This window comes from Puma concolor, chromosome A3 (assembly GCF_028749965.1).
Source record: "Puma concolor isolate L17-30 chromosome A3, mPumCon1.1.hap2, whole genome shotgun sequence".
Lineage (NCBI taxonomy): Eukaryota > Metazoa > Chordata > Mammalia > Carnivora > Felidae > Puma > Puma concolor.
This window is the reverse complement of record NC_141669.1, coordinates 78,751,825-78,773,051: the sequence shown is the minus strand read 5'-3', so window position 1 is coordinate 78,773,051 and position 21,227 is coordinate 78,751,825. Positions and strand designations below refer to the sequence as shown.

The 21,227-nt window shown below is 49.3% G+C and overlaps 1 protein-coding gene across 4 annotated transcripts; it reads right to left on the bottom strand.

Moving 5' to 3' along the window:
* Window positions 1–2,137: 2,137 nt before the first annotated feature.
* On the bottom strand, window positions 2,138–20,079 carry CNNM3 (cyclin and CBS domain divalent metal cation transport mediator 3). Of its 4 annotated transcripts, XR_015249266.1 has the most exons (9): window positions 18,706–20,079; window positions 10,895–11,038; window positions 9,917–10,066; window positions 9,378–9,547; window positions 9,077–9,173; window positions 8,359–8,492; window positions 7,788–7,926; window positions 5,123–5,222; window positions 2,138–4,573 (listed from the first exon to the last, which is right to left on the bottom strand). XR_015249266.1 is itself a non-coding variant. In XM_086701252.1 (8 exons), the coding sequence occupies exons 1-8, from the start codon at window positions 20,030–20,032 to the stop codon at window positions 4,509–4,511; spliced, it is 2,226 nt and encodes a 741-aa protein (XP_086557378.1). In that variant the 5' UTR covers window positions 20,033–20,079; the 3' UTR covers window positions 2,138–4,508. The 4 variants fall into 4 exon arrangements, 3 of the variants coding, with proteins under 3 accessions (XP_086557378.1, XP_086557379.1, XP_086557377.1); XM_086701252.1 differs by lacking the exon at window positions 5,123–5,222; XM_086701253.1 differs by lacking the exon at window positions 2,138–4,573 and having other exon boundaries at window positions 4,580–5,222.
* Window positions 20,080–21,227: the final 1,148 nt, after the last annotated feature.

Below are 21,227 nucleotides of genomic sequence, written 5' to 3'. Positions count from 1 at the left end.
AGGAGAGTTAAAATAAAAGGAGACCTACCTTGTTCGTGGATTGGAAGATGAGACCTAGTAAAGATGTCAATTCTCCCCAAATTGACGTACAGGTTTAATGCAGCTCCTACCAAAAATGCCAGCAAGATTTTTTTGTAGATAAGATTACTTAGAAACTCATAGCTAAAACATCTTTGAAAAATAAAGTGGGAGGAACTGGTCTACCCGACTTCAAGACTGAATATAAAGCTATGGTAATCATGACTGTGGAATTAATGGAGTGACAGAGACAGATCAGTGAATGGAACAGAACAGACAATGCAGACATAGAAATATGCCCAACTGATTTTTGACAAAGGTGCAAAAAAATATTTAATAGAGGAATGCCTTTTCAACAACTGGTGCCAGAGCAACTGGACATCTATAGGCTGAAAAAAAAAAAAAAACCTTTGGGGCACCTGGGTGGCTCGCAGTTGGCTAAGCATTCAACTCTTGATTTCAGCTCAGGTCATAATCTCACAGTTCATGAGATCCAGCCCTGTGCTGGATCTGTGCTGACAGCAGGCTCTGTGCTGACAGCAGAACCTGCTTCAGATTCTCTCCCTTCTCTCTCTGCCCCTCCCCTGCCCACGTGCACTTGCTATGCCTCCCTCTAACATTAAAAACAAAAATAACTTAAATCTTGCACAAAAATTAACTCAAATGGATCACAGACTTAAACGTAAAACATAAAACTGTAAAGATTGTACAAAAAACAGGAGGGGCACCTGGACATCTCAATCAGTTAAGTGTCCAGCTTTGGCTCAGGTCATGATCTCTTGATTCCTGGGGTTAAGCCCCACATTGGGCTCTGTGTTGACAGCTCGGAGCCTGGAGCCTGCTTTAGATTCTGTATCTCCCTCTCTCTCTCTGCCCCTCCCCTACTTGCACTCTCTCAGAAACATTTGAAAAATTAAAAAAAAACAAAAAACATAGACAATCTTTGGGATCTAGGACTAGGTAAAGATTAGACATGATACCAAAAGCACAATCCATAAAAGAAAACGGGTAAACTGGACTTCATCAAAATTAAAAACTTTTCCTTTATAAAGAATCCTATTTAGAATATGAAAAAAATAAGGGACTGGGAGAAAATATTTGCAAACCAAAAATCCAACAAAGGCCTAGTATTTAGAATATATAAAGACTTCAAAACAACAGTGAAAAGACCAAACCAATTACAAATGGGCAAAAAGAGGGGCACCTGGATGGCTCAGCTGTTTGAGCGTCCAACTATTGGTTTCAGTTCAGGTCATGGTCTCGCAGTTCATGAATTCGAGCCCCCCACTGGGCTCTGCGCTGACAGTGCAGCACCTGCTTGGGGTATTCTCTCTCCCTCTCTCTCTGACCCTCTCCTGCTCGTGCTCTCAAAATAAACAGAACTTAAAAGAAAATGGGCAAGGGGCACCTGGGTAGCCCAGTCAGTAAATGTTCAACTTCAGCTCAGGTCATGATCTCACAGTTGTGGGTTAGAGCCCCACATCAGGCTCTGTGCTGACAGTTCAGAGCCTGGAGTCTGCTTCACATTCTGTCCTCTCTCTCTCTGCACCTCCTCAGTTTGCACTCTCTCAAAAATAAAACATTAGAAAAAAATTAAAAAAAAAGCAAAAGAACAGGTATTTCACAAAATAAGCACAAGAAGATACACATCAGCCATTCTGTTAATACAACTAGAAGCCACAAAGATATCACCACACACCTACCAGAATGGCTAAAATAAAAAATGGTGACAATACCAAATAGAGATTTAGAGAAACTGGATCACTCACACATCCCTAGTAGGAACATAAAATTGTACAGCTACTCTAAAGACATGTAGCAGTTTGTTTAAAAAACTAACCATGCAGAGAGGCACCTGGGTAGCTCATTCAGTCAAGCCTCTGATGTAGGCTCAGGTCATGATCTCACTGTTCATGAGTTTGAGCCCTACTTCAGGCTCTCTGCTGGCAGTGTGGAGACCACTTAAGATCCTCTGACCCCCTCTCTTTCTGCCCTTCCCCCTGCCTTCTGTCTCCAAAAATAAACAAAAAAAAAACAACTATGCAATGACCATACAACCTAACAATTGCATTACTGGACATTTACCTCAGAAAACCAATGTTTACACAAAAACTTGTAATGAATGTTCATAGCAGCTTTATTCGGAATAGCCAAAAACTGGAAACCACCCAGATGTCCTTCAACGGGACAAGGAGTATATCAAGGAATACAATGCAGTAATCAAAAGGAATGAACTACTGACACACACAACAACCTGGATGTATCTCTGGAGTATTATGCTGAGTGAAAAAAGCCAATCCCAAATGGTTACATACTATATGATCTCACACAACATTCTTGAAATGACAAAATCTTAGAACAGTGGTTGCCAGGGATTAGGGATGGAGGCCAAGGGGGTGGGTGTGACTCTCAGAGGGTGCCGGGAGGGAGATCCTCATGGTGATGGGGTAGCTCTATCTAGGCTGAAGTGGCGGTTACACAAATCTACTTGTGACAGAGAACTATACACCCACATTGTGCTAGTGTCAGCTTCTGGGTTTTGATACTGTATTATAACTATGTAAGAAGTAACCATTATGGAAAACTGGGTGAAGGGTACCTCTAGCTTTGCAACTTCCTATGAATCTGTAATGGTTTCAAAATAAAAAGTTAGAAAAAAAGTAAGCAATAACTCTAAATGCAACTTGGTATCCTGGATTGGATCCTGCAACAGAAAAAGGACATTATTGGAAAAACTGATAGAATCCAAGTAAAGTCTGTAATTTAGTTAACAGTTTTGTACCAATGTTAATTTTTTCTTAGTTCTGATAGATGTACCAAGGTTATGTAAGATATTAACATTAAGGGAAAGGGTATATGGAACTCTTCTGGGAATCTAAAATTATTTCAGGGGCACCTGGCTAGCTCAGTCAGTAGAGCATGCAACTCTTGATCTCAAGGTTGGGAGCTCAAGCCCCACACTGGGTATGGAGCTTACTTTAAAAACAAACAAAAAAATTAAAATTGTTCCAAAAAAAAAAAAAAAATCCTGATACCCAGACCAATTAAATCAGGCTCCCTGGAAGGTGGGCCCCAGGTATCCCGTATTTTTCATTTGCCAGGTGATTCTAATGTGCAGCCAAAGTTAAGAACCATTGTTCTGGAGACAGATGATGTCTAAGTATCTGTTTCCCACCTGGGTTTGCTCTTAGACTTCCTTGAGAACAGTTTCTAAGTGAGCATGCCAATGTTCTTTGGCTTTCATTCCCACTAGTCCCAGATAAGGGATTCAAATTCCTTTGAGAAAAGTTCCAGAAATCCTCCTCCCTCCCTATCCAATCTGAGATCCTAGGTCTCTATGATGCCCCAGTTTCTACACCGTTGAAGAACTGTGGAAGGTAAATGTGGGTAAACCAGAAGAAAAAGACAAATGCCTTCTTATTCCCAATTCTCTAAAACCCTGTAGCTAAGAATAGCAAAAAAGCAGAGAGCTGAAATGTTTCAGGGGTATAAAAAAACCTGATGTCCTGTTCTTTTTTTTTTAAGAAAGGGGATGAGGATCTGCCTGGTGTATAACCAACCTTCCCTCCTCCCCCTTGCTGTTCTCCCTGCAAATTACAGCCATACAGCTCTCCACAGAGGCCTAGGAAGAAGGTACAAAAACAGGTCTAGCAGTTGGTTAATCTCCCTGGGATCCAGCAACTAAGAAAGGATTAGGTGCAGCAGACCCCTTCCTCCCATGTATGACCTCTTCTTAAAACACAGAAAAAGACAAATACTGTTAGTGGCAACTAAGCAAGACAGGCTGAGAAGCAGAAAGAGCAGGACTCCTCAGTGCCACTGGGGGCCAGCTTGCTTGCTCAGGGCTCTGAGCTCAGGGCTCAGAGAAGCAACCTCCACAGGAGGGAGCAGGACAGTGGGACATACTTGTGGGTCATCGTGCTTCTTCTAGGTTTGGCACACGCAACAGGCAGGGGCATGTGCTTTGAAACATGGCATTGTAAGGGAAGCCAAATAGTTCACTGTGGCCAAGGTCATGGATGTGAACCCCCAGCCAAAACTAGTGCTCTTGGTTTGCTCAAAAAGTGCTGCCGGCAGCAGAAAGTTGGCAAATTAAAAGCAAAGTGAGTACAGGTCACGGCCACATAAAGGCAGTAATCGTGCACTCACATCATGGCTTGGCCCAAAGAGGTATAAATATACTGCACTGTCACAGGGAGAAGGCTGGGTCCTGGGGACCGGAGATGACAGTGTTCTTTCCATTCCCTTCAGAAGCAGGCCTGGAGGGCTGCGCCCCAGCTAACCCCCATTTCCTAAAGGAGGGCAGGACCTGCTGAAGGCTCCTGGCACTGAGGTCTGGTTCTGAGAACAGCCCAGGACCGACATCTATAAGGGCCATCTAAAACGTGGCCTGGAGGGGATGGGGACAGGCTGACGGGAAGCTACTCCTCGGCTCTCCAGTTCCCCACGTGCTTGTCCATTGCCCACACCTGGGGCTGCCTGGCAAGCAGTTAAACCCCTGGGTTCCGCCCAGGGCTCTCCTCCGCTGGGAGGCCAGGTCTGCTGTGGTTGGGCCCTAGAGGAGAGAGGGAAAGGAAAATTAATATCAAAATCAGTAAAGGGAGCAGGCCTTATCAAAACCAAGTGTTAAAATTGTCTTCAGGACAAGAAGGGGTGGGTAAGACAGAGGAGCCTCAGGACACCTCAGTATCAAGGCAGAGCTGGGAGTGACGAGTTAGGAAAATAGGCTAACTCCACATCACAAGAGAAAACCACTGGGAGGAGGGGATGCATCACTGAGAGGCAGGAAAGCAGGGCAGGGGGGTTTTGCTCACGGGAGGCCAAGGCCATAAATGCTGGACGAGAGGAGCCCATCCTGGACAATAAAACACCTGCACTGGAAGGAAGGTTTAGTTTCCAGTGCTGAGTATTTCATGACCCCTCCTGTCTTCCAGAAAAATGAAAAGTAGGAACAAGGGACAGGAAGGGCCCACTCACCCTCCCACCCCCCAAGAGAAACACCTCCCAGGCAGGGGTGGGAGTGGGAGCGGTTTCCAGGGCTCCTCCCAGCAGCTAGAGGGCTGGGGAAGGAAAGCAAAGAGAAAGTGAAAGGGAAGATATTTACCTTGGGTGTTTTCTGAAAACAAAAAATGCTCACTAGTCCACACTCAATTATCAACTGCAGTTTCCAAATGTGCCAAAGAGGGAAAGGTCTACGGGGAAGGCTAGAGAGAGCAGAGGGGAGAGAGACAAGAGGAAACCAGCTATGCAGCTGCGCCGGCAGGGCCTGTCACAGATGCGCTGGGCGGGGTGGGGGGCCTGGGTGGCGGCGTGCAAACACGCTGCCTGAGCCTCAGAACCAGAGGGAGCAGGAAGCGCAGCATCTGGAGTGGACTCTCCCTTGGAAATCAGCTCTGTGAATGGTCGTTGCGTAGTAGTTACCCCGAGTTTGAAATGGCAGGCCAGGGGTCAGGAAACTTTCTGTAAAGGGCCAATATTTTTAGGGCTTGCAGGTCATATGGTTCCCGTGGCAACAATTCAACTCAGCTGTTGTAGCTAAAGGCAGCCATATACAACCCATAAACCAGCAGGTCGGGTCCAATAGGACTTTATTTACAAGAACCGGCAGCTGGCCAGTTTGCCGACCCCTGCTGTAGGCAGTTAAAAATGATTGTGCCTTCCAAGCATCTCAATAAAGGCATTTGTCTGCCAGGAAATCTAGTGCCAAAGTCAATCAGGGGATAGTTCTGACCTACACTATTTAAGCAATGTCCCCAGCAACACCTCCATGTGTGCAGCGACACTAAGCTCTCCTGGGCAGCAGAGTGCCACCCACCAGAGAGACTGCAGCAAGAACTTTGGGAGCCAAGGCAGGAGCACAAGCACAGCAGGCAAGCCCCGCTAGGGACAAATGTCAGGGCGCACTTAAGGGAGAAGCAACATCATGGCAACAGAACAGGGGATGCTAATCCATTACACAGAGGAAAATGACCCAAAGAGCCACTGTAAATTACAGGTTTCCCTGCTTTCCCAAAGTAGAGTGTTGCTATGGAACCTTCTGTAAGCCAGAATGGCAGAGAGCGAAGATGCAACCACCATTTCATGAAGCAAAAGTCCTCTTCGCATTTCTTTCAGTTAGTGAAAACAGGCACGGACGTAGATACTTCGTAAAAGCAAAGCAGCGCCAAGCAAACTTTCGGGGATATCTGTAGTCCCTTACAGGACTGCCCAATGAACAGCTGAAGCCAAAAAAGGATGGTAAAACACTGCATGTATAATAAAAAAGGAAATGAAGGAAAAACCATCCTTCTTAGATTTAGGTCTACACCTTGAAAAGAACATGTGCAGTCTGAGTAGCAGATGGAGACACAGAGTTCAGGCTGAGAAAACCAAGACCAATGCTCACATTTTGAAAGAACAACATACTGGCTTTTGAGACCCAAGTCTAATGAGATGGTGTGAATCTCTATACAAGTGGCATCTCACAAAACAACAGAATATCACAGTAAATACAGACCTGTGATCAGTCCTAAAAGGCAGAACACCACCTCTCAGTGCACGTTCACGGAGAAAAGGCTCAAATGCCCAGATCCAGGGTTTGGGCAGCACACCTCAAGCTGGGGCCCCCTTTTACCAACACAGAGATGAAGCACTCGGGCTGAGCCGCTAACGTGGCCCAGGGTGGGGCTTTCTGTCCCTTGCACCTACGTGTCACCTCTCAGAAAGTATCTTTCTACCATAAAAACATATTCGTGTTCCCCAGTGTGGGTTTAAGTAACCAGAGCTGTTCCCTATGAGACACCAAGGCCAAGGGCAGGCACAGGTTCCAAGCCAGAGTGCCTAGGTCTCTCTCTGCTTCTGACTCTTCATCTGTAAAATGCACCTTACCACTACCACCTCTGAAAATGGCTGGGAAGTTTTCTTGGATGAGTTAGGACAAGGAAAGCTCCTAGTACAGTGTCAGGCAGAGTAAGCGTTCAAATGAGTTCAGTGTCCCCAATGCAGAGTGCCCAGGGCAGCCGGTGGCCTCTGTGGAAGCCCCACCCACTCCTCCAGCACCACTCAGCCTTGGAGTGTATCTCTAACCCCAACTCAGGAGCTCAATCAGAATAAAAGTACTTTCTTGAGTAGTAAGGAAAATAAGTTCCCTGACTTTTTACCACTCCTACCCAAAGGCCTCTCTCCATAGGCTTTTTATTTTCCCTTCTTATGCTCTTGAAGGCGTGGTTTGCCATCCCACAACCCACCCCACACTACAAAGTCTATTTCTTCCAACATGATACTCCTGCTCAAAGTGGAACCCTGGATGGGAAGGGCACGCCTTAAATATTAGCTTCACCTGACTGAATGTCTCAACAAGTACCCTTCTTGGTTTCTGGGATGGTGTCGACCAGCCACCTTCTGAGCCAGGCCCACTGGTGACCTAGATCTTCATTTTTCAGGTGACCTAACTCTAATCCTAAATGACCAAGAGTGTCTGAGCTTGACCTTATTCCCACTTAGCAACTATTCTCTAATTAAGTCAATCCATCCTAACAAGCCCTCCAGAGAAAATGCTAACTTAACATACTTTCAATGCCAGCTGGTCTACAGCACAATGTCATCCAAGCTTTAAAACCAGTGAAAAGAGAAAGAGGAGAGGATGGGCAAAAAAGGGGACAAGGAAAGAAGAACGCAAGGCAGAGTGAGGGCAGAGAGAGTGAGTCTGTGTGTGCGAACAGCAAGGATGGCACAGGACATGAACTCCCTCTGGGCTGACACACGGTGGGATGTGGCCATGAGGGGCTCACCTGCTGCTGTGGCTGTCTTGTCACCGAGGAGCCTGATCTGGCTGCCTGGGATGACCTGGAGGTCTGCGCTCTCCGGGGACTGTGGCAGGTTCTGGGCTCGAGTAGCCAGGAGTGCATTGAGGTACTGCAGCCGCGTGACCTAGAAGACAGGAAGCATTACCACGCAGGTGCGACTCGTGAAGCCAGATGGAGAAAGTGAGGTATGAAAGATCACACCTCTCCCTCCTGCCCACAAGCACCAGAACTAGGTGGGAGAGTCACACTCAGCAGGACCAAGAAAAATGAAGAACTTTAAGCAAGCCAAGGGAAGAGGGGAGCAATCAAGCAGTGTTTTTAAGATCTCAAAAGGAAACTGGGTGCAGTCCCAGTGACGGGACTAGACTGTCAGCAATCAGGCCTCCAGGGGCCAAGGCCGTCTGTCCTTCAGAGCAAGGTCGAGCTCTGTGTGTGAACTCTCAGGTTGACTCAACTAGAATCTACTTTTAATCCATACAAATTTGTGACCAGCTGGTTCAGCCCCTTGGGGACACAAAGCTGATTAAAAGCCAGTACCCATGAGCAGCCCAGTCACCTTAATGAACTGTAGGTCGGAGAGGGCCCGCACGGTGTAGTCAGGACAGTACGCAGACAAGCGGCCACCATCGGTTGGCTCAGACTGCAGGTCATGGCGGATGGACTGGAGCGAGGACACTGGGGACTGGTGAACTATCAGAAGAAACAAACAGTGACATCTCCGGTGGGGACAAATGCAGTCTCTAACATCCACCCCACAGATAGCTAGAACATAGAGAAGGATGGCAAGCACAATTCCTCCTAGGAAAGGCTAGCAGGGGTAGGAGCGAGCAACAAAGATGAGCCCCAAAGAAATGCTGCCCATTCCCTTGACGCAGCACAGAGATGAGAAAAGCCAGCCTGTCCCAAAGAGGAATGTCTGACAGGACGGGGCAACTGGGTGCTTCAGTCCATTAAGTGTCCGACCCTTGATTTCAGCTCAGATCGTGATCTCACAGCTCATGAGATTGAGCCCCAAGTCAGACTCTGAGCTGACAGCTCAGAGATCATCTTGGGATTCTCTCTCTCCCTCTCTCTGCCCCTCCCCCCGCTTGCTTGCGAGTGTGCACGTGTGTGTACTCTCTCAAATGAACATTGAAACACAGACACACACACACAGGAACACCTGGAAGAAAGGGAGGCCAGAACCTTTCCCCCAGCAAGCAGCCAGGCAGGTCAGACTCTGCCCAGCCCAGCAGCTGAACCCAGCGTTCCACTCCCAGAGGGCTGTGACTTACCTGAGGACGGTGCTGTCAGGGCAGATACTCCATAGTAGGTGAAGGCCCCATTCTCAAACTTCAGGCCCTCTTTCCCGATCTCCACCTCAACCCTGCCCTGGGAGGTGTAGGGAAAGGGAGGAAGGAGGAGTAGGGAAAGAAACAGATGCGGACAGATTACCTTTCCTGCCGGAAGAGAGCACAAGGAGAAAGCAGCAACCCCAGTTATTCAGGGGGTGTGTATCTGGATGATCCTCCCTCTTCTCAGACCCTTCCCTAGTTTCTGAGCAAGTGGGAGGCCCCAGTCTGGGCTCCCAGTTACCTGCAGGATGAGAATGAAATAATCCACCGGCTGGCTGCGCTGGTACAGGTAATGGTGGGCAGCCAGACGGTTGCTCTCGTCAAACCTCACTTCCTGGTTGACGCTGGGATGCTTCAGCAGGTGCAGCAGGACCTTCTCGGAGATTCGCAGGGGGCTGAATACATCCACCTCTGCCCCGTGGTGGAAAAAAGGGACAGTGTCCACCAGGCCCAAAGTGGCCTGCACAGCCACACCCGACTCCTGCTGCCCCACATGAGCCAAGTCACCTCCCCAATACAAGAGAACTGGGCAGGCACACACCCACCCGCTGCTGTGGCTTGCCAGAGGTGGCACCAGCCTGGCCCCAGCTCTCAGCCACCTGGCAGACAGGAGCTGCCACTCAGGTGCCCTGAGATGCTGACAGGGCTACAGAGAGAAGCATAAGTTCTGGGCACTGTCCTTACTGGCAATGAGGGGACACTTGGTGTCCGCCTGGAGGTCTCCTGACCCACTGGACGGGGAGCAAGAGAGCAAAGACAAGGCCCACCCTTCACCCTCACCTCGGGACAGGAAGCGCTGGGTGGCCAAGAGCAGCTGAGGCGAGATTTTCACTTTATATTCATCGTCAGACACCTTGAACAAGGAGAATTCCTCTTTCCGCCTGAGAGGGGCACTCAGAGAAGCAGGCTTCTTCCTCACTGTGGCATCTCCTACAATGGCAAGAAGGCCTGCTGAGCCATCAGTAGCCCTCCAATCAACACAACCAAGCCAAGGCCTGGAAGTTCTTGGGGATGGGAGGGGGCAGCAACCCATATTCCTGCTATATCCCGAGGGAGTATGGAAAGTGACTGCTCTTCTCCTCAGAGTTGGGAGAGAATACTGGTATGACAGCAAGACCACTTGTAAAAATAATAGACATTCTTGGTCATTAAGAGACCCCTCACCAGAAAGCACGTGTTTGCAGATAACTGGTGCTAAACAGCAGCAGCTAACCTGATGTCTGCACACCTATGGCAACCTGAGGCACCAAACTACAGAGTCTGCATTTGGGGGACAGATGCATTTGGGGGCAAAGTGATTCACCTGATAACAAACAGGGGTGGGGTGTTCAGTGTCCCAAGTGTGCATGTGAGACCTCAGCCATCGAGCATGGGTTCTGTGTCTACCCTACAGATCTCAGCCATCATCCCAAGAGGCAGACACTTCTAAGACAGGCCCCAGAATCTTCTGTTTTGGAAAGACCCTCTTAGCAGTAAAGAATGGGATACTTGGAGGAAACGTTTCTATACTGTACAAAAGAACATGAGAAAGTAAGGGCCAAGGCAAACAGGAGACTGGGAAAGGCCCATAAAGGGCAGAGTGTCCCCTCTGTGCTGGAGAAACCAAACAATGCAGCTGTGAGCTGGCTAGGTAACAGCTCTGACTGGAGATCCAGCCTCATTTTCAGCAACACGGAGACCTATTGTCCTCTGATACACACAATACGTCTCAGTAGGCTTAAAAGTTGAGATGGAACACTACCAGTAGTCAAGACTCACGGTAATCCTCAGACTCATCCAGGATCTCAGACTTGATGATCTCCTCAATGACGTCCTCCAGGGTGACCAGGCCCAGCACCTCGTAGAAGGGGTCACCTTCACCCTCGTTGTTCACCCTCTGCACGATGGCCAGGTGGGACTTCCCTGGGGGAGGGGACACTCAGATTACAGCTTGCCAGGGGCCTCCCGTTTTGCTTACTCCCACCTGTGACAAGCTCACTAAAGGGACAGAAGTTGATGTTTTTCCTGCAAGGTGCCAGGCACAAGGTGGGACTCACTTTACATTGGAGGAACCTAGATCTCAGACACTATGTTCACCCACACAAGGCCACCCAGGCAGTGGCAGAGCAGAGTCAACCTCTGGTCTAAATGAACGTGGCATAGACAAGGATGCATCAGACTAAGACAGGCGCAACAGGGTTGCACACACAAGGGCACCAACTCCAGAAGCACAGCCTCCTCTGGGACAATCTAAAATTTTTTTTTTTTTTTTTTTTTAACATTTATTTATTTTTGGGACAGAGAGAGACAGAGCATGAACGGGGGAGGAGCAGAGAGAGAGGGAGACACAGAATCGGAAACAGGCTCCAGGCTCCGAGCCATCAGCCCAGAGCCCGACACGGGGCTCGAACTCACGGACCGCGAGATCGTGACCTGGCTGAAGTCGGACACTTAACCGACTGCGCCACCCAGGCGCCCCACCTCTGGGACAATCTAAATGGCAGAGCAGAGAGGGGCCACCCAGTGACTCTCCTAGGGAAGTTTTCCCAATTCGGAAAGCTGTCCTTTATTTCCAGAAGCCAAGGTCTATGAAAGTTATCCAGGGAGAAGATGGTAAATGGTAATCAGCCAGTCAGAGCCCCAACTGTGTGGGAGGAAGAGCAGCAGCCTGGAACTGTTCACCTTCCTCTTCTTCAGATTAGCTTTCTGTTTCTTTCTTTGATAAAGAAATGTAAGCTTGAAAAAGCTCAAGCCTCAGAGTGCTGGGGAATATTGAGAAAACTTCAAGAATCTACTTTTTTTTATCTACGAAACTTTATACCTGTCCAAAAGAAAAAAAATGCAAGCTACCCAGGTCATTGTAAATTTCTGAGTAGCCACATTAAAAAACAAAAACCAAAACAAAACAAAAAACCACAGGTGAAATTAATTGACAACATATTATTAACTCAATATAGCCAAAATATTTCAACATTCAATCAATATAAAAACATCAAAACAGGGACCCCTGGCTGGCTTAGTCAGTGGAGCATGTGCCTCTCAAGTTCTGGGTTGTGAGTTTGAATCCCAAGTTGGTACAGAGATTACTTAAAAATAAAATCTTAAAAAAAAAAAAAAATAATAATTAAAAATTTAAATAAATTAGGGGTGCCCGGAGGCTCAATTGGTTAAGCTTTTGACTCTCAATTTCAGCTCAGGTCATGATCTCCTGGTTCGTGGGACAGAGCTCCACATTGGGCTCTGCACTGACAGCACAGAACCTGCTTGGGATCCCCCCCCACCCCGCCCCTCACCTGCTATCTCTCTCTCTCCCTCAAATACATAAATTTTTTTTAATAAAAATTTTTTAAAGATTGAAACATATTTTCCTTTTTTGCACTGTCTTTGAAGTCTGGTGTGTGTTAGGCACTTCCAGCACACCTCAGTTCAGACCAACTACCTTTCAAGAACTTGAGAACCACATGTGGGCAGGGGCTGCAGAAGGGGTTGTGCAGGACTAGGATACAGAACTAAGAGAAACTCACCTCAGCCTTTGTTACTGATAAAAAAAACTTAAGGTAAAAGCTAGCCTGGATCCACGTAAGGGAGTATTTGCTTCAAAAATCTCTCAGTTTAAAAAAAAAAAGAATCTTTCAGTAAAGAAAAAAGTCAAGTTCACTTCTTTGTGTGAATAATACTTTACATACCTTGGGTTTAATTACAGTGTAGTGAACAGAGTTCAGAAACACACTCTCTGGAACTCTGTCTGGCACACACTGCCTCATTCTTTCAGCATCCATGCCCCACCCCCCAGTGTCAGGTACAGAAGACCTCTGCTCCAACTTTAGATTGAACAAAATGTCCAGTCAACCAAAAGCTATTATTATTAGACCACTGGCCAGGTCATCAAGAAAGGAATGAGGCTCTAAAAGAATAAAAAGAAAACACTTAACTATATTTCATCAAATCTAAGATGTCCTCAATTGTGAGATACATCCTGATTGCAGAGAAGTTGAAACAAAAAAATGTGCACCTGAGACGTGAAGGATTGCGGCATTTCGTGCCTACTGTGTGCTGGCCACTAAGGGCTTTATTCAGTTATTAACTTACAAATCCTTCAACAACTCTATGAAGGAACAGAACATTATTCCCATTTACAATTTGCAGAGAAAACTGAGACCAAGAAAAGGTTCAGTGACTCACCCAAGTGCAAAACCTGGATTTGATGGGGCACCTGGGTGACTCAGTCGGTTAAGCATCTGACTTCAGCTCAGGTCATGATCTCACAGTTCGTGAGTGTGAACCCCACATCAGGCTCTCTGCTGTCAGCACGGAGCCTGCTTCAGATCTTCTGTTCCCCTCTCTCTCTGCCCCTCCCCTGCTTATGTCTGTGTGCACTCTCTCAAAAAAAAAAAAAAAAAAAAATTAAAAAACCCCCCAAAACAAAAAACATGGGATTTGAACCCAGGCAGTTGGCTCCTGAATCTGTTCTCTTGACCACCACACTCAACTGACTTTCACTGAAGAGAACAAAAAACCCAAATCTTAGGAAATCCTCCCCTCTGGGTGAGTTACACGTGGCCAAGGTACTCTCTCGAGCACAGGAGCCCTTCTAAAGAAAAGTATTGTTTTCTAGGATGCTCTAACATCCTCAGACAAAAATTAAAGGCAGAAATGACTATACCATCTTTCCCGCTTCCAGGAGGAAAAGGCCAGGGGTTGCCTAGAACTACCTGCTCTTTCCTGCTGAGACAGAAGCATTGAATGAGGAACTCAGCATTTCTAGATGCTTCCCAGCACTGGGTATCTGTGCTGGGAATGGTTCACACTGGCAGACAGACATCATTTCTACAAGGGCCAAGGCAAGGCCCTTGTAAGACAGCCCTCATGGGGAAACACCAAAGCTCAACATACAATTTTGGTCAGATTCTGGGAACCAGAGCCCAGGTTCTAGGTGACCATCTAAGACAGAGAACTCATTTCAGCTCCATTCTTCCAGAATGCCAGTCGCTTTGGCAGGTTACCTTTAGAATGGACTAACTTCTCCCTTGCTTTCAAACAGTTTTTTTTAATTTTTTTTTAATGTTTATTTATTTTTGAAAACGAGAAAGACAGGCAGACCATGAGCGGGAGAGGGGCAGAGAAAGGGAGACACAGAATCCGAAGCAGGCTCCAGGCTCTGGGCTGTCAGCACAGAGCCTGATGTGGGGCTCAAACTTTGAGCAGAGCAGAGAGATCGTGTCCTGAGCTGAAGTCAGATGCTTAATGAATGAGCCACCCAGGTGCCCACAAACGTTTTTGTTTTTGTTTTTGTTTTGAGAGAGAGGAATGCCATGTGCGAATGGAGAAAGTGACAGAGGGAGAGAGAGACTCTTAAGCAGGCTCCATGCTAAGCATGATGTGGGGCTCAATCCCACAACCCTGGGATCATGACCTGAGTCGAAATCAAGAGCCGGATGCTTAACCAACTGAACCACCCAGGTGCCCCACTTTCCAACTTCTGTAAAACAGGCACAAGTTTCTCAGTGGCCTGCCACATGGAATCACTCAATATCAAACAGATGAAAGCAGAGCCCTTGAAAGATCCCCTAACACAATGGCCATGTGATTTATCTCTCTCTAGACAGAATGTCCAAGGGGTCCAGAAGGCAACCATGAAAAAGCAGTAGGGGTACACACAGAACAAGCAGCTGGAGGGATTAAAGTTTATTTCTCATCTGATAGGATAAAAATGTCCTGAAAATATACAGGCCCCTGGCTGGCTGACTGGAAACACTAACACAGACCCCAGGACGGCTACCTACAGGCTCTCCCCAAGCAAGTTCTACGGAGCCACAGACAAGGGGGCAGATGGTGCATCTTACCAACATCAACCAGAAAGCCCTGCAAAGGCTCTTGGGAGTTTTAATTCCAGTTAGCAAGCTCAAATGTACTCAATTATATGGATGCTAGAGGACTCTTCCATAATGTCTAATTTCTAGAATATTTGTAAAATGCAGTTGGAGTTTAAATTCCTTTGCCTTCCTTTACCTTTTAATATATTATTTGTTGATTTGTTTTTGAGAGACAGACAGAGTGTGAGCAGGGGAGGGGTAGAGAGAGAGAGAGAGAGAGAGACACACACACACACACACACACACACACACACACACACACACACACACACAGAATCTGAAACAGGCTCCAGGCTCTGAGCTGTCAGCACAGAGCCTGATGCGGGGCTCGAACTCACAGACCATGATCATCATGACCTGAGCTGAACTGACTGAGCCACCCAGGCGCCCAACCTTCCTTTATTTTTTAAAGCAACCGTGGGAACATGTCCTAGGAGAAAAGGGCCAGGATAACATTCTTCACAACAGCTCTGACTCTTTTCAGAATCGTGGGGATCCTCTGGCCTCTGACAATGAACCAGAACTCAGTTCATTTAGTATATGTGCTGCCGAAGCGAGCACCAGAACTCAGTTCATTTAAAGCAGAGACTCTGAAAAGCTCACGCATCCTAATTCCTCCTTTGGTTGAATGTCCTTGAATGTTTTCATTAGGGAGTTGACAAAGATGACAGGATTAAAAGCTCTAAAAAAACACATGTTATTTACCACAACTCCGAAGTATTCACACTTCCTGGTAATGTTTGCACAAAATAATCGGTGTCATCTCAAGTCTGCACACTAAGGGGCACCTCACCAGAGAAGGTGCCTCTCCCAGACTATAAAGTTCCAAAACAGACAATGCTCTGAAGGAATGAAAGGAACAGGGCCCGGAATGGTAGCTGCCAAGATGCCAAGGACTCCAGCTTCAGGAAATTCAGAGGGCACCACCACCTCACCCACTTGGCAGAGAGATGGGAAGGGAATCGATTTCTAAAACCTCAGGCGCCATAAAGGCTGCAATATGCCCTTTGTTCATAAACAGAATGAAGAAAGGGGTAAGGCTACAAAGGACTTTAATGAGGAAAAATAGGTATCTACCAAAGGACTGCACTGCAAAGAGAAGCAGAGAAGCCTGCCCAATGTCAGAGGAAAGATATAGCCAACCTGCCCCGAGAATGCCCCTCACCTGCCACAGGAGGAGGAAGGCAAGGAGGACTGAAGAGCTTTCCGTTCAATCTTCAGGTTCCCCAGAGCTGCTCCGAGTCCACCACCCCAGAAGAGGAGCAGCCCAAACTGTGGGCATTCTCTCCCCACCGGTTCCTTCCTATCAACATTTAAACCCAAAGCCACCCAACTCGCCCATCTTAAAACCAAAGAGCTAAGGCCTTCTCCCCTGTCAGTTCTCTCCCAACCACTGCTCTCTGGCTTCCTCTTTGTAGCCATACCTCATGGAAGGTCCATCTACTTCAACTGTCACGTTCCATCACCCCACACCATAGCACCAAATCTGCTCTCTCAAAGGTCAAGGGTATCCTGGTTGCTGGATCCAAATGACATGACGCTGGCCTCTCCTGAATCATTCGCCTTCCCTTGGTAAGTGGTCTCTTCCCTTAGCTTCTAGGACGTTTAAACCTCTGGCTCTCCTCAGCAGCCTCTCCTCTGCTACCCTCCATCCCTTTTATGCTTGTGCCCTCAGGGGGTCAGGCCTTTTGCACCATTCCTGTGGCTTGACTGAGGGACCACTGCTATAACAACAACCAGATCTTTATCTCCTGCTTGGGTCTTTACCTCCTATTTCTCATCAACTGGTATAGCCTGCCTCTTGGGACACTGCACAGACAAATCCCAAATTCCAGTGTTCAGAACAAATTCGTCTGTGCCACCCCCCCCACCACCACAATGATCCCCTTCTCTGTAAGTGCTCTGCTTCAGAGAAGGCTAATACCACCCCCAAGCCAGAAACCCCAAGCCTCACCCTCAGGTCCTCCCTCTCCACAGCTCTTCAGCGAACCACAAAGCCCTCTCAATTCCACCTCTGAATACCCTCTTGGACCTCCTCTCCAGGCCCACTGTACACCCTTGTTCAGCCTTCCAGCATTTCTTAGCTGGACCCCCACTCATTGGTCTCCACACCAGTCAGTGCTCTGCTCAAAGTCAGCACCCAAAGATCAAGTCCAGGGGCGTCTGGGTGGCTCAGTCGGTTAAGCGTCCGACTTCAGCTCAGGTCACGATCTCACGGTCCATGAGTTCGAGCCCCGTGTCGGGCTCTGGGCCGATGGCTCAGAGCCTGGAGCCTGTTTCGGATTCTGTGTCTCCCTCTCTCTCTGCCCCTCCCCCGTTCATGCTCTGTCTCTCTCTGTCTCAAAAATAAATAAACGTTAAAAAAAAATTACAATAAAAACTAAATAGTAAGGGCAAGAAAAAATTAAAAAAAAAAAAAAAAAAAAAAAAAAGATCAAGTCCAGCCTTCCCAGGGTCTCAAGCTGGGAGGTGGCAGGGGCATGATGGAACCTTCCTCTATGGACTCCAGGACCTGAAGTGCTGGCCACCAGGCCACAAGAACTTCCACTGCCTGGGAGACTACAGTGGCCCAGAGAAGAGTACTCAGAGAGGGGCTGCATAGCCACTTTTTGGGGAAACAGCCAAGAGCAACCAAGAAATTCTCAAGCAAAGCAGTCAGAGCTGTGGAGCAAAGTCTCCCACACAAACCTAAGGTACAGTAATGACAGTAACTGCCCAACTATTCAACACCCATGCGGCCTGGGGCCAGGAGACTTCACAGCTGCCAAGCAGATCAGGAGCCTCCGCTCTCTGGTAAAGACCCTGCCTCACATTATGCAGCCTTTAGGGTCAAGCCCATCCACAGCCCTGGGTGTCCCCCATGCTTATCCTGCAGGAGTGCAGGTGTGAGAAGCATGGCCAGTGGACAAAGAGCAGCCAAGCTCTGGGGAACACACCCAAGCCTGCCAATGGAGACGACTAGAAAGGAACCCACACCTTCACACCCTTGGGAGGGTGGGTCTCAGTTTTTACTAGCAACCTTAGAGTTGTTCAGATAAACCAAGGTGAAAAGAGAGGGTGAAAATGTGGAGTTAAGGGAGACCCAGAGAGACCTTACTCAGCATGAGAAAAGGGGAAGTTAAAACAAACAAAAAAGACTAGACAGACAAAGGGGAGACTAAATCAGCATCCATAAAGTTGTTTCTGGTGAAATCAAAGCGGAAGTTTCTTTCACATCTGCAGGAAATTAGGAATCATTCCTTCTGTTATCAGCAAAGCAACAGCTCATCAGTGGCCTTAACAATGATCCATGGAAACATCACAGACCAAACTAACTTGATATTATGTGTACAAATAACAGCGTCCAGGTAACTTGAGACTATACTCTTTTATTCTTTTAGTTTCTATTTAAGAATTTAGACCTATTACAAAGCCAAAACTCACAAAAACGACACTGACAAAAAAAGCTGGTGGGTTAGAACCAAGTGGACATAGCTCCCCAAATTAGGCCTACAAGGAAAGAGGGGATTTTGCTGTCTATACCGCTCTAAAAGTCAGCTTTTAAATGATATTTCAAAAGGCCACTGACAGCTGCAAGGGCATCATCTAAAAGGGCACTCGGAGGTCTCACTGCCCTCCATAAAGATGGGACCCTTTCGTTGAGACTTCCATAAACCCCCACTTTTTCCAGCAGAGGGCTCTGGCATTCGTGTCCCCTCCCCGATATCCCCACGTTACCTCGTTTGAACTCCTCCAGGACAGCGTCCAGCTTGGTGTCGTTGAAGACGAAGTGGAGTGGATGGTTGTAAAAGCGGGTGATGGTGCTGAGTGGTGTGCAGTCTTCGGGGTCCACGAAGGCCAAGTCCTTGAGATAGAGCATGTCCACGATGTTGGAGCGCTCCTCCTCGTACACCGGGATGCGCGTATAGCCGCTCTGCATGATGCTGGCCAGGACGCCGAAGTCCAGCACGGCGCTGGCGTCCAGCATGAAGCAGTCCTCGAGCGGAGTAAGCACGTCCTCTACGGTCCGACAGCGCAGCACGCCTTTGCTGAGATCGCTGTAAGGGTCGCCGCCCCCGCGCGCCAGTTCCAGCACGCGCTCGCGCAGCCTCCCGGGCCGCGCCGCCAGCTCCAGCAACTGGCCCACGGGCAGCGCCACCGGCAGGGTCAGGAGCACGGCCAGGCGGCTGAGGAGCAGCGCGCGCGGCGCCAGTGCCAACGCCCAGCGCCCGCTCACGGCGGCCGGCACCACCTCGCCCACCAGGAACACGAGCCCCGCGCTGCCTAGCACGGCGGGCACCGCACGCTGGCCGGCCGCGCGGTACAGCAGCACCGCCAGCGCCGTCTGCGCCAGGCTGGCCAGCAGCAACAACGCGCCCAGGGCGCAGCCGGCCCAGCGCCGTGTGGGCTCCAGGCGCCGCGCCGCCGCACGCTCGGCCTCCGAGCCGCTCTCGCGCAGCACCTGCACCTCGGCGGGCGCCAGCGCCAGCGCACTCAGTTGCAGGCCCCGCGCCAGCGCCGCTAGAGCCAGCAGCCCCGCCGCCCCTAGGCCCAGCGCCCAGGGCGGCGCCGCCTCCTCAGCTGCCGCGCCGCCCGGCTCCACGCGCACAGCCTCGGCGCGCAGGCGCAGCAGCGCGCTCCACTCGCCCGTGGGGGCCGCCGTCTCCTGGGCCGCCGAGCCATCCGGCTCCCCGCGCACTGCCAGCAGCGCCGAGTGCGGGCGCGCGGCCTCGGCGCGCAGGCGCAGCAGCGCGCGCCACTCGCCCGTGGGGGCCGCCGCCTCCTCGGACGCCGCGGCCGGCCCGCCCTCGGGGCAGCCCGCCCCCTCGGGGGCCACCCAGGACCAGGAGCTGTTGGCCAAACCCGAGCCGAAGACGCGCAGGCGGAAGGTGGCCTCCGACGCGTCCCGGACCTCTCCTCCGCGCGCCCACCCCGCGTCCGCGGCTCCGTCTTCTTCCAGACAGACACCCAACACTCGCGGGCCCGACGCCGCCTCTCCGGCGGCGTTGCCCAGGCAGAGCGCGGCGAGCAACCAGCCTAGCCGACCCGCCGCCGCCGCCGCCATCGCCTGCTGCCCCCTCTCGGCCTCCCGCGCAGCCTACCCCTCCGCCTCCTCCGGACCAATCGTCGCTAGCCTTGGCACCTCCTCCGCCAATAGGCGGTGGGCGAGGGCGGGTCCCAGGGTCGGACTAGGCTGCGCCGGGGAGTAAACAAGCGGCGGCGCGATCCTGGGGCGGGCCGGGGGCGTGGGGCTCTCAGCCCCGCGGGGTTCAGCCGTGAATCCTAGGGCGAGGGGTGGCCAGCGCCGGCTGGCGCGGAGTGGCGAGCTGGGCGTCTCGTTCCCACAGGCAGTGCCGGCGCGCCGGGAGACCGGACTTGTGCTTTGGGAAGTCCCTGACTCGGGGCGCGGAGCGGAGCGGCTGGCAGGCAGAATTTCAGTATGTGACAGATGTGCCATTTATGAGGAAAGGGCCCGGGAACCACTGACCTAGGGGCAAGGAGAGCTGAAAGAGGACTGGACGTTGGGAAGCTCAAGTTTCTTCAAGTTGATTGCGCCCGACTGTGCTATATATAGGTCTGGGGACGTTGAGACAGCCCTTTGCCTTCAAGGAACTTGCATTCCTGCTAGGGAGAATGATGGTAATTGTGTAAACAAACGAAATCACTACCTCTTTGGATTCCCACATCTACTTTTACAGTAGAAAAGTGAAGCATGACTTAGCATGGATGCTGGATTCCAACACGACCTGCCTGATATCCTGGTCACCATCCCACCCACGCTAACAGAGGGCAGCTTTGTCAAAAATCAGTTACCTGGTCACTCCACTTCTAGCAGATTATCCTTGGGAAAATATTTACTCAGGAACAAGAAGAACTATTCAAGAAGAGAGTTATTTAAAAGACAGAATGGTTCATTGACAGTATGGAATGTTTTTCACCCATTATGTATGCTCTTTGATTGAAAGGAAATAAACTGGGAACGGGGCTTTTCTACAGGTGGCCAGATTGTGTTTTGTGTTTTCTTTACATTTTTATGTATTTTCAAATTTCCTAGTAACAAAAGTAGACTTTGAAAAGGGTGAATGTCATTTAAAATCTTTATAAGGATTCTACAGAAACACATTTGCTATGTCATGAAAAGAATAAGTATAGGTACTGTGGCACACAGTTAAGTGTGGAAGGCAATGTGCAAAAATGAACAAATCCATGTGTGAAAGACCAAAAGAAAAAAACGCTGTGTGAAAAACTCTTCAAGGGTG